This window comes from Bufo gargarizans, chromosome 8, assembly GCF_014858855.1.
Source record: "Bufo gargarizans isolate SCDJY-AF-19 chromosome 8, ASM1485885v1, whole genome shotgun sequence".
In the NCBI taxonomy this organism is placed as follows: Eukaryota; Metazoa; Chordata; class Amphibia; order Anura; family Bufonidae; genus Bufo; species Bufo gargarizans.
This window is the reverse complement of record NC_058087.1, coordinates 54,913,402-54,927,910: the sequence shown is the minus strand read 5'-3', so window position 1 is coordinate 54,927,910 and position 14,509 is coordinate 54,913,402. Positions and strand designations below refer to the sequence as shown.

At 41.7% G+C, this 14,509-nt stretch overlaps 1 protein-coding gene across 1 annotated transcript in view; it reads right to left on the bottom strand.

The window, feature by feature from the left end:
• Positions 1 to 14,509, bottom strand: part of LOC122945379 (contactin-associated protein-like 5) — a 346,160-nt gene that overhangs the window by 281,319 nt on the left and 50,332 nt on the right. The window contains 2 exon segments of the mRNA XM_044304451.1: positions 12,640 to 12,748; positions 13,118 to 13,221. Of these exon segments, the coding sequence (XP_044160386.1) occupies positions 12,640 to 12,748; positions 13,118 to 13,221 (213 nt within the window).

Below are 14,509 nucleotides of genomic sequence, written 5' to 3'. Positions count from 1 at the left end.
TATCTATCATTATCACTATTGAATTTCTGGGTGTAATATCTCATTATTGTAAGCTGATTGTATACGTGTATTACTGTACTACCGCCATCACTCTTTATCATACTACATGTATTACTGTAGTACCACCATTGCTCCTCTTCATACATGGTCATTCTTTCTGGACAGTAGGTCCCTGCTTACACAGCACAATCTGCTGCCAAGAAATTAGGATTTTTATGTCTGTATGGTACGTTATATGGGCAGATTTTAAAGGCGGCTTGTTCATAGGGTGTTGTGCTTTTCCATAAGTGTAAACAGTTATAGCTACTTATTCTAATTATCATGGATATGCATTGCCTTTAAGAGCAATGTTAATTTATATTAACTATTTTGTATGGCTTTTCATGTAGGCCGAAGTAAGTTCATGGGAAGATTACTGCGCCATTCAAAGAGCTAATGTAATTGTAACAATCTATTATACATTTAGACAATTAGAAGATACAGAACACCTGCAGAAGTAGAGGCTTCATTATATTTCTAATCTGTACATGAATTTCACAGTGTGAGAATTGTCTGGATGTTCCTCAAAGTATATATTCATGTATCAAAGTTTGTCCCTCAGCTCTGAGACGAGGCTCCAGATGTGTGAAGTATTGAGTATGTCAGGCATGTATGAGTTAACCATTAATCGTATGATGCTTATAGGTTATACAACAGTGCCACCTAGGTATGAGTAGGTAACACTACACCAGTAGCAAAAGTCATTCTGGGTGGTGTTATGACGTCACATTCCTTATCAATGTACACGCCTATCCAACAATGATTGGAAAGTTTCAAACTAGTAAGGTGTGCTCATCTGATAAGTTTTGGTTAAGAAACCACATAACAAAAAGGAGGGGGACACAAATAAAAGAGGGAGAAACAAAGAAAGAAAGGGGGATCAGAAAAACTCTTAAAAGCGGACTGCCCCGAAAACTCTGCACATCACTTGACCCTTAGGTAACGTATATTTTTGTTTTATGTAGTATTGATATAAATTAATTGGCTTGATACTTAGCCAAACCACGCTTATTGTGGACGTATTACATCAATATCAACGGCATTCAGTGAAAATGCATATCACTGAATACAAGATCTGATATTGATAACAAGAGAGCTTCTCTGTTGGGAATCTTTATATTCCCTAGTTTGATATCCGATAATTTATAAGTTTTATTGCAATACTACCATATCTGAGATTGGTCATCATTTTTGGAAGAGCAAGGGCTCGCATCTGTCATTTTCTTGATTGAGTTTCTGCGCATAATCAATTGATTTTATATCTCTCACAATTTTAAAGCCGTATTGCATAATATTCTTGTGTTGGTTGAGTAGTGTTTTGTTGGCACCATAGTGGTGAATTCTGGGTATTGCATATCATTGTATATTATTGAAATTTACGTTTAATAATTTTTGATTGTATGCTAAATTATTGTGTAATAGATCATCTATATTTTGCATAGACTATTGTACGTTTTTTTTATTTTTATGGTTGCACAAAATAATTAGGTCCTCGATCAAACTCTTGGATATGTTTATGTCCATCTCACGGATCAATATCATTTGAATAGTTTTTATTTTGATCCATTAGTTTATTTTTTTATTTTTATAGAAAGTATTTGGTCTTTTTATACCCCTGACATAAAATGGAGGTTCCACCGAGATAGAGTTAATTCTTCAATTGTGCAAATAGTAAAACGTTCCATACTTTTCTTGGCTAACCAGATTATTCATAGATCTGTGTATAACTTTGTTGTAAGAAAATGGGTGCAGCCGGTAGTGATGTTGCAACAGGAGATAGTCCATCTAGCAAGGAGCAGTTAATCCATAACGTTGTGGAATATGTCAATTCACACTTAAATTTGATGATCATGATGTGGCTGCATGGATAAGCGAGTTGCAGGCAGAAGCCAAGAGAGAATGTGTGGATGTATGGACGCCACTTGGCACAGTCAGGAGAAATCTAACTTATCTTGATAAAATACAGCCAGTAAAAAACAAACACCTCTTAAAGGGAACCTGTCACCAGTTTTATGGTGTCCTAAGGGCAACATAAATAAGTGACTGATTCTCTTAGCAAAATGCTGGGTCACTTTCTTTAATTGCATTTAATCTGCCAACATCTTGCATTGAAAAGCTCCAGCTGATAATGATGAGTCATGAATATTTATGAGCTCCTGACTCTCCCCGCCTACCTGCAGTTATTTTCCATATGAATCAGCAGCAGGTGGGCAGGGGCGTGGCTATAGCTGTTAATTAAATAAACGCTGGGCTCAATGACATCACGCTGGACTCCAATCAGCTCATTAGCATGCGGCATCTTTGTGTGTATATTATGAGGTAACCATCTGTCACACCAGTTAGTAGTTAACGATTGTATATAATTAGATTATATTCAAATATCCACATGACAGGTTCCCTTTAAAGATGTTGCCATCAATTCTGTATGCATTATTAGAGGCCAGCATTTTCTCAGAGAGTAGACATGTGCATATAACTAAATGCAAGCATATGTATCCCATATGGAAGAAGGATTAGAATCTACAAAGGCATCGATAGAGGACTTAAAATGCGAGCTCGATGACAGCCATACTGCCCATCACAAATTAAAAAGTGAGGCAGAGGAGCTGCACATCAGTTATAGCAGTCTGCAGCAAACAAACGACATAGGCCAAACTGTAGTCAATGTTCAAGGTGATCTGTCTGATCATGAGGGATCTCCAGACCCTCCAATTCTCACACCCCAAAATGCAGATATGTCATCATCACGTGCTCTTAAAGCGCAATCTGAGACCCTAAGCCACCCGAGTGTTATGGCATGATTACAGAGGAGGCCTTAACCCATTTCAGTCAGGCGTTTCAAGCTGTAACCGCCTTACTAGGTGCTAGCGACGCAAAAGGCCAAGTGGGTCTGATGGAAGTGAGCGGAGAATGAGTGATTGTGACAGTGATGTGGGAAAGCGTGTGATCCCTTCCCTACCACGCAGGCAGGAGTTTGCACATCAAGGGGATGAGAGTTTCAGACAACCAACATATGCTGAGGTGGTCTCTAGAAAGAAAAATACTCCATGTTCAGAAAAGGATCAGAGCTCCTCGACTATCATTACGTTTCTAAATGCCACTGTGCCCAAATTCTGTAAAAAGGGTTCTCCTAAAATTGCCATCTAGAACTGTACCAGTCCACCATGGATTCTTTAAAATTGTATTCTAATGCGGACAGGATCAAATTCCTACCATGGGCATTTGATGGTAAATATCACCACTACTTTATTTCATTTAGGGAGAGGGGAATTCAGGATTGGCACAAGGTCAAATTAGAATTCGGCCCTTACCGTACGGTGACTGCTGCAAAACGTGATCTCTATAAACTCACATGTAGACCCAATCAGAGTCCCCGGACATTCCTTAAAAATGCCTATGGGTTGGCGTATAGATCCTCAAACTGGGAGTCTGAGGAGTTCAAACAACTGTTTTATGATGCAATGCCCATGCAAATTAAGCTTCGCTTGGCTAGAGATCTTGATCTCGGAGCTCCCTTGGACAGGTTGGTGACAGCTGCCAACTCACTGTATAATATCAGTGAATGCCATGCTACAGATGAGGGGAGATATAAAAAGTCCCCCAGAACAAAACGTAGCAGAAGCTATGGTAAACCCTGGCTTCAAATTTGAAATCTACAGGACCTGTCCAACAAACCCAGCGACAACAGGTAGGACCCAAGCAAACAAAATCTCAGAGCCCCAATGGGCCAGAGGGGGATAACTCCAGTGCTGGGAGGTCTAACTACCGTCCCCAATATTACAATAAGGGTCCCCAGGAATACAGGCGCTGGAATAACAAGCCCAGACAACAGATGGAAAGTAGGCCTGAACCCCCTACCTTCTAATAAGGGCACCCACTTCTAATAAGGGCACACCACAAGTCCAAACTGTGCGCAAGTCAAACAATTGATTGGATCAGTTGGCTGATCAAGTGGCCAAATTAAATGAGATTGTTAGTAAAATGTCCCAGGTGTCCACTGGAAAACAGCCTGAGTTTTTTTTAGGGGCAACTGCAGGTCCCAGCTTAGCCCTATAATGCAGACATGGCGGGGTCAGAGCCCAGGCCGGTGCAAGGCTACCGAGATGGTTGCAAAAGAATCTAATGCGATTTCTAATCCTACTTTGCCTTGCAGCGTTCTTGACCCTAAAATTGAGGCCAATGAGGCGATGTCTAAGTGTCTATCTTGCAGTCTAACCATGTTGATCCAGGCACTAATGTGTTCTCTCCAGTGAGTGATCCCATTATCTCAGCGTCCAGTTGCGAGCTGCCGTCTGTAAGTTGTGATGTGATCCCAAAGGTGAGGACTGCTGCTGCTCCTGCCTGCCGCACGGATTCCAAGAATTCACAACAGGTAGCAACGCCACAGAAAGGTCAAATCCTTAACAAATGTCAAATAAAGATATTTTCTTCATTCTTATCTCCAAAACGAACTTATCGGGCTAATCAGGGGTTTACTTGACACAGGATCACAAGCGAATATATTTTCATATAGTTATTTCCAGCAGGTATTGGATGTGACAGCAAAGAGGCCGAGATTGAAATCGTTTGATGGCTCTTTTATAAGTGTCGGCGGAGACACTTTGCAGGTAAGAGGTACAGCATATATATTGTATATTTTATATGTGTTTTGTATAACAATAAAAAAAAAAAAAAGAGGTACAGCATGGTTAAAATTTAAAATTGGCAAGAAGATAATTAGACATCCCACACCGATTGTGGACCTTCCCTATGATTGGCTGATCATAGGAATCGACCTCCTGAAAAGATTGAGTTCCATAGTAGACTTCATCAATGAAGCCGTCTGGACTCAGGTAAAGGCACCCATTGCCTATAAGTATTCTTGCAATGCACAACCCCAACATAGTTGTCATGTGATTGAGGAAAGGTTTAACTCTATTGAAGTTCATTTTAGGAACAATCAAACGCCGGATGTCACGATCCTGAAAAATGGTAAGCCCGAGGAAGCCGTCAATGGTATGGCTCATACCATAACCACCCAGAAGGACAGAATTGAAAAGGTAACCCTGGATGGGGATGCATTAACTATTTATCTTAAAAAAAAGGGGGAAGTTACGAAGTTGCGAACCTGACCAGGCATACCCAATCCATGGTACAGATTGAGAAGGTTAAATGATGACTTATTAATTCCTGTACAGGTAAACAATATGGCCCGGGGCGAGATACGCCAAGCTGGATCTGAAATCCGAAGCCAGTTACACGAGCCTAAGCTTCTTAAAACAGGTCTCTAATCCTAAAGTGATTAAAGTTTCCTCTCCACAGGACTAATGGGTTCATGATCTGGAATCAGATTCAGAGTCATAATGTGATGCCAAATGCCTATTGTCTATTTCCATAGGAGATAAGACTACTGAATATTTATTCATCGAGTTGAATGAACCACGGTACCAGAAATACATAGATAATGACCTTCTACACCGATTTGCCGTGCAGATTGATCTGGTCAACAATACTCTATGGTCCAGATTACCTGGAAACCCGGAGGGATTCCAGGATGAAGAGCAAGCCTTGACATGGGGACAACAGATGCCCTATGCCGTGAGTATCAGATTTGTTGAGGAGGTTAAAATCTCTGAAGGCTGTACACCATTTCTTCTTCCCATTCAAGTAAATAAGGGACAAATACTGAAGAATGCAGATGCTTTGATCCGTTTGTCCAACCGGATGCAGCAACTCGGCCTGAAGGTAAAGCCAACTCCTATGATAAATATCCGTCAGGATCCATTGCATATGGCAATTCATAGTATGGCTCCCCATAGTATCTCTACAAAAGGACACCATAATTGGTCTAGCTAAGGACTCGGAGCATTATACTTTTGGTTTCCAAAATTAGGTCATTGGACTTATTCCTGATGAATACTTGACAGAAGAGCAGGTAGTGGAACAAAATTTTTCCTCAACACCTGAGAGGTTATTCAATATCCACCGTTTATCCTTTCAGTCCTGAAGAAGGTACATGCCACATAGAAGAATCATCACTGGTTTTCAACCATGAGATCGATGAGGAGTACGAGTCATGCCATCAAGGAAAGAGAAGGTACGCAATGCACACAACGATTTAACTAGTGAGCTTGAAGAAGCTTACAAATTAAGTCAATATGAGATCTTTCCGGAATTTCAGGAACGGGTGGAAGAGCGAATCTCTATAGCTGATGCATGTTCCGAGGAGTCAGGGCGTCAACAGCTAAAGAGGCTCTTCGCAGAGTTCCAGGATGTTTGCTAAGGATTCTTACGACTGTGGGGAAACTGACCTATACGTTGCAAGAATCCAGACGGATCCCAATGCACCCCCTGTATATGTTAAACAGTAACGACTTCCGCAGGCAGCTTACGAGTCGCTATCGGAAATTATCAAAAACTTGGAGAAGCGGGGATCATCCGTCCAGTGCACAGCTCGTTCAACCATCCTATACTTGAGATTCTCAAACCCAATGGTCAATTTAATCTCTGTTCGGCCCTAACGTGTATACATGTCCGGATGGCCCGTGCTGTATATTGACCAATTTTCACTGCTCTGGATTGTGCACAAGGATATTAGACAATTAAAGTGGACGAGAGGGATCAATACAAACTGGCCTTTACATTTGGAAAGCAACAATATGCATGGACCAGATTACCTTTCGGATACATAAATGCGGTTCATGAGTTTGCTGTGTTCATGCATAAGGCAATGCCTGATGCCACTGAAGGTACCTTATCCTATGTGGATGACATCCTAATCAAAAGCATGACTTTTGAGGAGCATATTGCGGAACTGAGGCATGTACTAACCCAACTTAGAAAAGCAGGTGTGAAACTTTCTTTACAGAAGGGTCAGTGGTGTCGTACCAAGGTTAATTTCCTAGGTCACAAAATCACTGCAGATGGAATTAACCCACAGAAGAAAAAAATCGGAAGCAGTGATCAACACAAAGTCACCTACAAATACCAGGGATTTGAGATCCTTCCTGGGCATGATGAACTATTCACGTAAGTTCATAGATAACTATGCTGAGGTTACAAAACTTGTTTTGCAGTTGCTGAAGGAGTATAAAATAAGAATGGAGACTTATCCAGGCCCTATGCCTTGCCTATCCAGAAGGTGGAAAACCTTTTTACATTGAAACAGGCTTCACCGACAAAAGTGCGAGTGCGGTCCTTTTCCAAAAACAGGAGAACCTGAACAAGATCATCGCCTATGCCAGCAAGTCCTCGTCACCGATTGAGGTAAAGTTCAATGACTGTGAAAAATAATTACTGTCATCTGTGTGAGCTTTGCAATATTTCAGGAGTTTTATCCAGGGCAAAAAGATCATTGTGGAAACTGCACACCAACCCCTGCAATATTTGCAGAGTGATAGAATCAAGGATGGGAATTTATCAAACAGCAGGATGACCGCCTGGACGATGTCCTTAATGGGAGGGCCATTGGAAATCAGGTACAAACAAAATAACAAGAATCCAGTTGCTCAAGGATTAGCTGAACTTCACGATTGTTCCAATACAGGACAAAGGTGAATCACCAAAAAATGATTTCCTGGAAGAACAATCTTCATTTCCATACAAGTCTTATGAAGAAGAGTACTGCAAATCATTACCATGTGCATATGTTGACAGCTGTTCTTTCCATACCGCTATAGGAACTGAATTGGTTGCAGGTATCAGAGACGTGTGGAATAACATATTCCCAGACGTGTCCGTCGGATACAAAATTGGTTCCAAAAGTAGCCAGGCCACAGAGCTTACTGCTGTGTATAAAGCCGTACAAATGGATATCCAATCTGGTCTTAAAGAGTTTGTTATAATCACAGATTCTAATTATATTCGCAGTAGCTTTGTGGAATACTTCCCTGGATGGAAAAGGTCTAATATGGTAAAAAATAACAACAAACCTGTCAAGCATGGTAACATGTTTTTTAGGATCGACGAGATGGTTACCAGGAAGGGAAAGGAATGATTTGGCAGATTCCCTTGCCAAACAAGCAGCCATTAATGGTGAAGTCTTGGACGTTGATGACCTCATGGGAACTATCCAAGTGGATGCAATGACAAGAAGACAGGCCCAAAAGGAGGCCAAAGCCAATGTGGCGCAATGGAGCCAAGATTCCCCTAGTGAGGATATCATCGCGAGTCAAAAGTTACGAATTTTGATGAAGGGTAAGTCCCAATTCTCGTTACAGGATGGATTGTTGGTAAGAACCTCGAAGAATGGTATCTCACAATGGGTGGTACCCACGGCATACCGAGGTTTGATGTTACAACACGCCCATGACGCCCCAACGGCTGGTCATCGAGGTGAGAAGTTAATGTATTAATTATTATGGGATTAGGCTTACTGGCCTCATATGTTGCAAGACATTCGCACATATTGTCAAGGATGTTTAATCTGTCCTGAATTCCAGCCACAAGCACCCACTCATCGGGCACCGCTGATGAAAAGGGGGATGTCCATGCCATGGTCAGACATCTATAAATTGACTTTATTGGACCAGTAACAACTTCATCAAAAGGCAACAGATACATGTTAACCAGGACTTGTTTGTTCACAAAATGGGTGGAATGTTTGCCTTGCAAGACATGCAGTTCAAGTGTGTGCGCGTCTCTACTTATTAACCACTAGTTTTCCAGGTTTGGTCTTCCCCAACGCATCGAATCTGATTGCGGAAGTCATTTCACTAGTGAGGTGATGACAAAAATGTGGGAGATACTGGGGGTAAAAAGGAAGCTACATATAGCTTATCGGCCAGCCTCTAGTGGTGGAGTAGAACTCTACAACCAAACCATTGTCAACATTTAAAAGAAATTTGTCAATTAATCTGGTAAGGACTTGGATATGAAGTTGCCTTTGATTCTCATGGCCATCAGGGCCACCCCAAGAGCGGCAACCAAACTTTCTCCCTTCGAAATGATCACAGGCAGGAACATGGTGTTACTCCAGCATTTACTCTACCGGACAACAGACCACAATTTGATAAATGCCTAAACAGCTCACCAATACATGGAGAATCTACGCAAGCACCTTCAGCATGCTTTTGTATTTGCCCAGAAGAATCTGGAGAAAGCAGCCGTAAGCGCCAAAACCTACTATGATCTGAAGACTGCTCAAAAATAGTACCAGATTTCCGATCAGGTTTATCTCTATAACTTCGCCCCGGGAACAGGTAAAGGAAAGGAAGTTCCTGCCTTCCTGGAAGGGACCCTATGTCGTCATTGACAAATTGTCACCTGTGGTATACAAGATCAAAATTTTTAAGGGGGTGAATTTATAGAGAAATGGGTGCATATTAATCAATTACGTGTTTGTCATCCTAGCTCACAACTTCGCCAAATGGAAGGATTGCTGGATGATGAGGAGTAAAGAGATATCACGGTTTTAGCTAAAGATGGAAACCCGGGATTGGTATAGTATGAACATACAAATGTACTAACCTATCCTCATGTATTTTCCTCTGTAACTAATTATCTCTTTACTTGCTCTGTTCAAGAAAAGAAACTATGCCAAATCAAAGATGTATGGTAGTATGAACTATCTTCTTGCAGGAGTGATATAAAAAAAAAAGTGGAAGATGTATGTGCTTATATTTGTCATACAATATATTACAGGCGCAAGATGGCATCGAGGGTTGTTGCCGGTATCTACATCATCCTGATCTTGGGGAAGGGGTTCCATGCCGAGCCGATCGCTGTATCAGGCCCCTCATCTGGGATCATGCTGCAGGATATCACGGGACACATCTTGACGAATAAGAAGGTTCTATCCCAAAAGATCTACGTCAGTTTGGAGCCACGCGCCTTCATTGAAAGACAGTTCAACATTTCTGAGATTTTGTCGCCGGAGATAAAGATGTGGTATCAAATGCACATCGGCTATTCCCAAGAAAGGATTACACAGATCCTGGAACTGACAAGAAAAACCCTGACCAGGGATCAGTTTTCAACAAGTCGACGACCAAAGCGGTTCATTTCTGCAGTTGTGGCCGCCATAATATTTGGCGTAGTGGGCACTGTCATTGCCACCAGTGTATCAGCTGTTAATTCCATCTCTATTAAGACATTCTATCGGTTCACTGAAAAGGAACCTGATTAGTATTCATACAGAGATGGAAAATCAGAAGCAACATTTATCGGACCTATATTCCGTTGTGGAGAACACCAACTTACACTCAAAGTTATTGACTCATTCATTAATCTTCATAAGAGTAACGAAAAGTTTAAACAAGAACTAATGTCTCTGAGGAATCCGAATGAAAAGCCCTTTTTGACATTCCAATGTAGGTAAACTTCTCTCTTGGATTACATTGTAATGAAGAGGGATTTGTTGTGCTTTTCCATAAGTGTAAACAGTTATATCTACTTATTCTAATTATAATGGATATTCATTGCCTTTAAAGGGTTTCTACCACTTGCATATCACATATTTGGTGATCAGACACTAGCGATCCGCTAGTGTCTGATGTAGCTTACAAGCTAATTATTACCTTAATCCGTTCGGCCCATACCTCAAAAAAAGCACTTATATCTTTATGCAAATGAGCCTCTAGGTGCTATGCAGGCGTTTTTCCAGCACCTAGAGGCTCCGTCTACCTTGCAGTTTGCCGCCCAGCGCCTCGCTCCAGCACGCCCATCTTCAACTCTATTCGATCCTCCCCCTGCTTCTGCCTTCCGAAATCTCGCGCCTGCGCCGTTCGTCGCGGCATTCGGCGCAGGCGCAGTCAATGTCTGACCGCTCCGTGCTCAGACATTTCCACTGCGCCTGCGCCGATGACATCGGCGCAGGCGCAGTGGAAATGTCTGAGCACGGAGCGGTCAGACATTGACTGCGCCTGTGCCGAATGCCTCCGAATGCCGCGACGAACGGCGCAGGCGCGGGATTTCTGAAGGCTGAAGCAGGGGGAGGATCGAATACGGTAAGAGATGGGCGTGCTGGAGCGAGGCGATGGGCGGCAAACTGCAAGGTAGACGGAGCCTCTAGGTGCTGGAAAAACGCCTGCATAGCACCTAGAGGCTCATTTGCATAAAGATATAAGTGCTTTTTTTGAGGTATGGGCCGAACGGATTAAGGTAATAATTAGCTTGTAAGCTACATCAGACACTAGCGGATCGCTAGTGTCTGATCACCAAATATGTGATATGCAAGTGGTAGAAACCCTTTAAGAGCAATGTTGATTTATATTCACTATTTGTATGGATTTTCATGTAGGCTGAAGTAAGTCCATGGGAAGATTACTGCGCCGTTCAAAGAGCTAATGTTATTGTAACAATCTATTATACATTTATACAGAAGATACAGAACACCTGCAGAAGTAAAGGCTTCATAATATTTCTTATCTGAAAATGAATTCCACAGTGAGAATTGTCTAGATGTTTCTCAAAGTATATATTCATGTATCAAACAAAGTTTGTCCCCCAGCTCTGAGACAAGGCCTCCAGATGTCAGAGGTGTGTAGTATTGAAAATGTCAGGCATGTATGAGTTAATCCTTAATGGTATGATGCTTATAGCTTATACAACAGTGCCACCTAGGTATGAGCAGGTAACACTACACCAGTAGCAAAAGTGCATTCTGGGTGGTGTTATGATGTCACGTTCGTTATCAATGTACACGCCTATCCAACAATGATTGGAAAGTTCCAAACTAGGAAGAGAGATCTCTGGAGAAAGATTTAGATCAGAAAAACTCTTGAGAGCTAACTGCCCCCAAGACTCTACACATCACTTGACCCTTGGGTAACGTATATTTTTGTTTTATGTAGTATTGATATAAATTGATTAGCTTGAAACTTAGCCAAACCCCGCTTATTGTGGACGTATAGTGTTAGTATTACATCAATATCAACGGCATTCAGTGAAAATGCATATCACTGAATACAAGATCTGATATTGATAACAAGAGAGCTTCTCTGTTGGGAATCTTTATATTCCTTAGTTTGATATCCGATAATTTATACGTTTTATTGCAATACTACCATTATCTGAGATTGGTCATCATTTTGGGCAGAGCAAGGGCTCGCATCTGTCATTTTCTTGATGGAATTTCTGCGCATAAATCAATTGATTTTATACCTCTCACAATTTTAAAGCCATATTGCATAATATTCTTGTGTTGGTCGAGTAGTGTTTTGTTGGCACCATATAGTGGCAAATTCTGGGTACTGCATATCATTGAATATTATTGAAATTTACGTTGATAAATTTTTTATTGTATAATAAATAATGTATATTTTGCATAGACGATTGTACCCGGTTTCTTTTTTTTTTTTACTGATTGCACAAAATTAGGTTCTCAATCGAATTCTTGGAGATGTTTACGTCCATCTCACGGATCAATATAATTTGAATAATTTTTCTTTTGATCCATTATATATATTTTTAACATAAGGCATTTGGTATTTATAAAACGTGACGAGGGACAGTGTGGCAGTGCTCCAGCCCTGGTCTACCCTCCCCCACATCTACCACAGAGCATCAGAGGGGGCGGAGTGTCCAGCTATGGGGGAGAAAAGTCTGGCTATGGGGGAGAAGTGTCCGGCCACGGGGAAGGGGTCTGTGTTTCTCCCCAGAGGTTCTACAGAAGCTGGATACGTGTGAAGTGGGAGCGGATCATGGACGGTTTAAAGGACGGAGAAGATTCCTCGCCTTCCTGAAAGACGATGGTCACAATATCATTCCCAATGTGCCGTTTTCTTTCTACCTGGAAAGACAGAGGTGTTGTTAGCGGACTCTGTGTCGGAGCGCAGGAGCGTTGCCCAGGAGGAGTCCTGTGTGCTCCATAGACCTCTGGGCCACCAAGATGGAGGATGAGGCAGATGGATGTTTCCCCCGACAGCCCAAGCTCATCCGTTGCGACTCTCATTTTGTAAAAACTTTTCCTTACCATCGTTTTGTAACTAGCCTACATTCCTACACCGCTCTCAGATACTGATGTGACAGCTCCATGTAACTCTGCGCTCCCACAAAGCACAGAATTGTGACTGCAGCTCTGACTGTGACTGCAGCTTTGGCTGTGGATGCAGTATAAAACTTGTGACAGCAGCTTTGGCTGTGACTTGGGTACACATACCTGCTGTTTGTTTTCTTTTGAGTAGGGCAGCATGGTGGAGACGTGGAACATTATCTCGTGGCCCTGGTACACTGTGTACACCGAATGTATTCCCGTTGTGTCATCTGCAAACAAGTCAGAGAAAATTCTGTGTGTTTCTGCGGCTAAACTGCTTAAAGGTGTTCTCCAGGAATTAAGAAAATGAAAATTGCTTAAATATTACTTTATTATACATATATTCCCAAATACCTTTAATTTTCATAATGACTCACATTGTCTGGAGAGCAAACATTTGGAGAAATAAAATGTCTGCTGTCCTATTAATACTCACAAAACCTGTCCTACTTAGAGATGAGTGAAGCAACTTTGGATGCTGTATTCAAAGCCGCTTCGCTAAAACATTCGTTCTAATACTGTACGGAGATTAGTCTCCCTACAGTATTAGAATGGATGGGCTCCGATGAGCCGAAGTAAGCTATTCACGAAGTCCCTTAGTTGAATAATTTTGGTAATTCATTATTACAGTGATAAGACACTTTAAAACTTGGAACAGAGTGGTACCTTGGAACCCAAGCAGAGTTTAGTTCCAAGGTTTTTAACTGTAATAATCAATTAGCAAAGCTATTCAACAAAGTCGCGCGCGACTGAATAACAGACATTCAGCCTTCTCTCTGCTCTACTTGTCAGGGATCCTGAATACAGTTGATAATATCTTCAGGCTCCTCTTTGCTCTACGTGTCAGGGATCTTGATTAAATCTGAGAAGATCTTCAGCCTCCTCTCTGCTCATCAGGTTTCCTGAACACAGATTATATGATCTTCAGCCTGCTCTGTTCTACCTGTCAGGGTTCCTGAATACAGCTGAGAAGATCTTCAGCCTCCTCTCTGCTCATCAGGTTTCCTGAACACAGATTATATGATCTTCAGCCTGCTCTGTTCTACCTGTCAGGGTTCCTGAATACAGCTGAGAAGATCTTCAGCCTCCTCTCTGCTCATCAGGTTTCCTGAACACAGCTAAGATCATCAGCTGAATCTCTGTAGGAATGAAGCCTATGAGGAGGTGGGAATAATGAGCAGCAGCTCTTGTGTACAACCCCACATTACCATAGTCTGTCCTGTTCGTCCTCTCTGTACTTCAGGTCTCCTCATGAATGCCATTCCCAAAGAGAAATTCAACTGAGATTCATATAATACTTTCCTTATCATCCTTCAGGCAGCACACACAAAGAGTTAATGTCTTGCTCCTCCCGTCAGAACACAATGGCATCCCTTCATTTACCTTTATTATTAAAGCTGTGCTAGCTCACCTTGAGATAGGTGCGCCTAGAGAAGATAAGTCCAAAAGGGATAGTAAGAAACAAACTCTAGGGTATTGCCTGATGATTCTATATAAAGGGATGTACAATATGGCAGG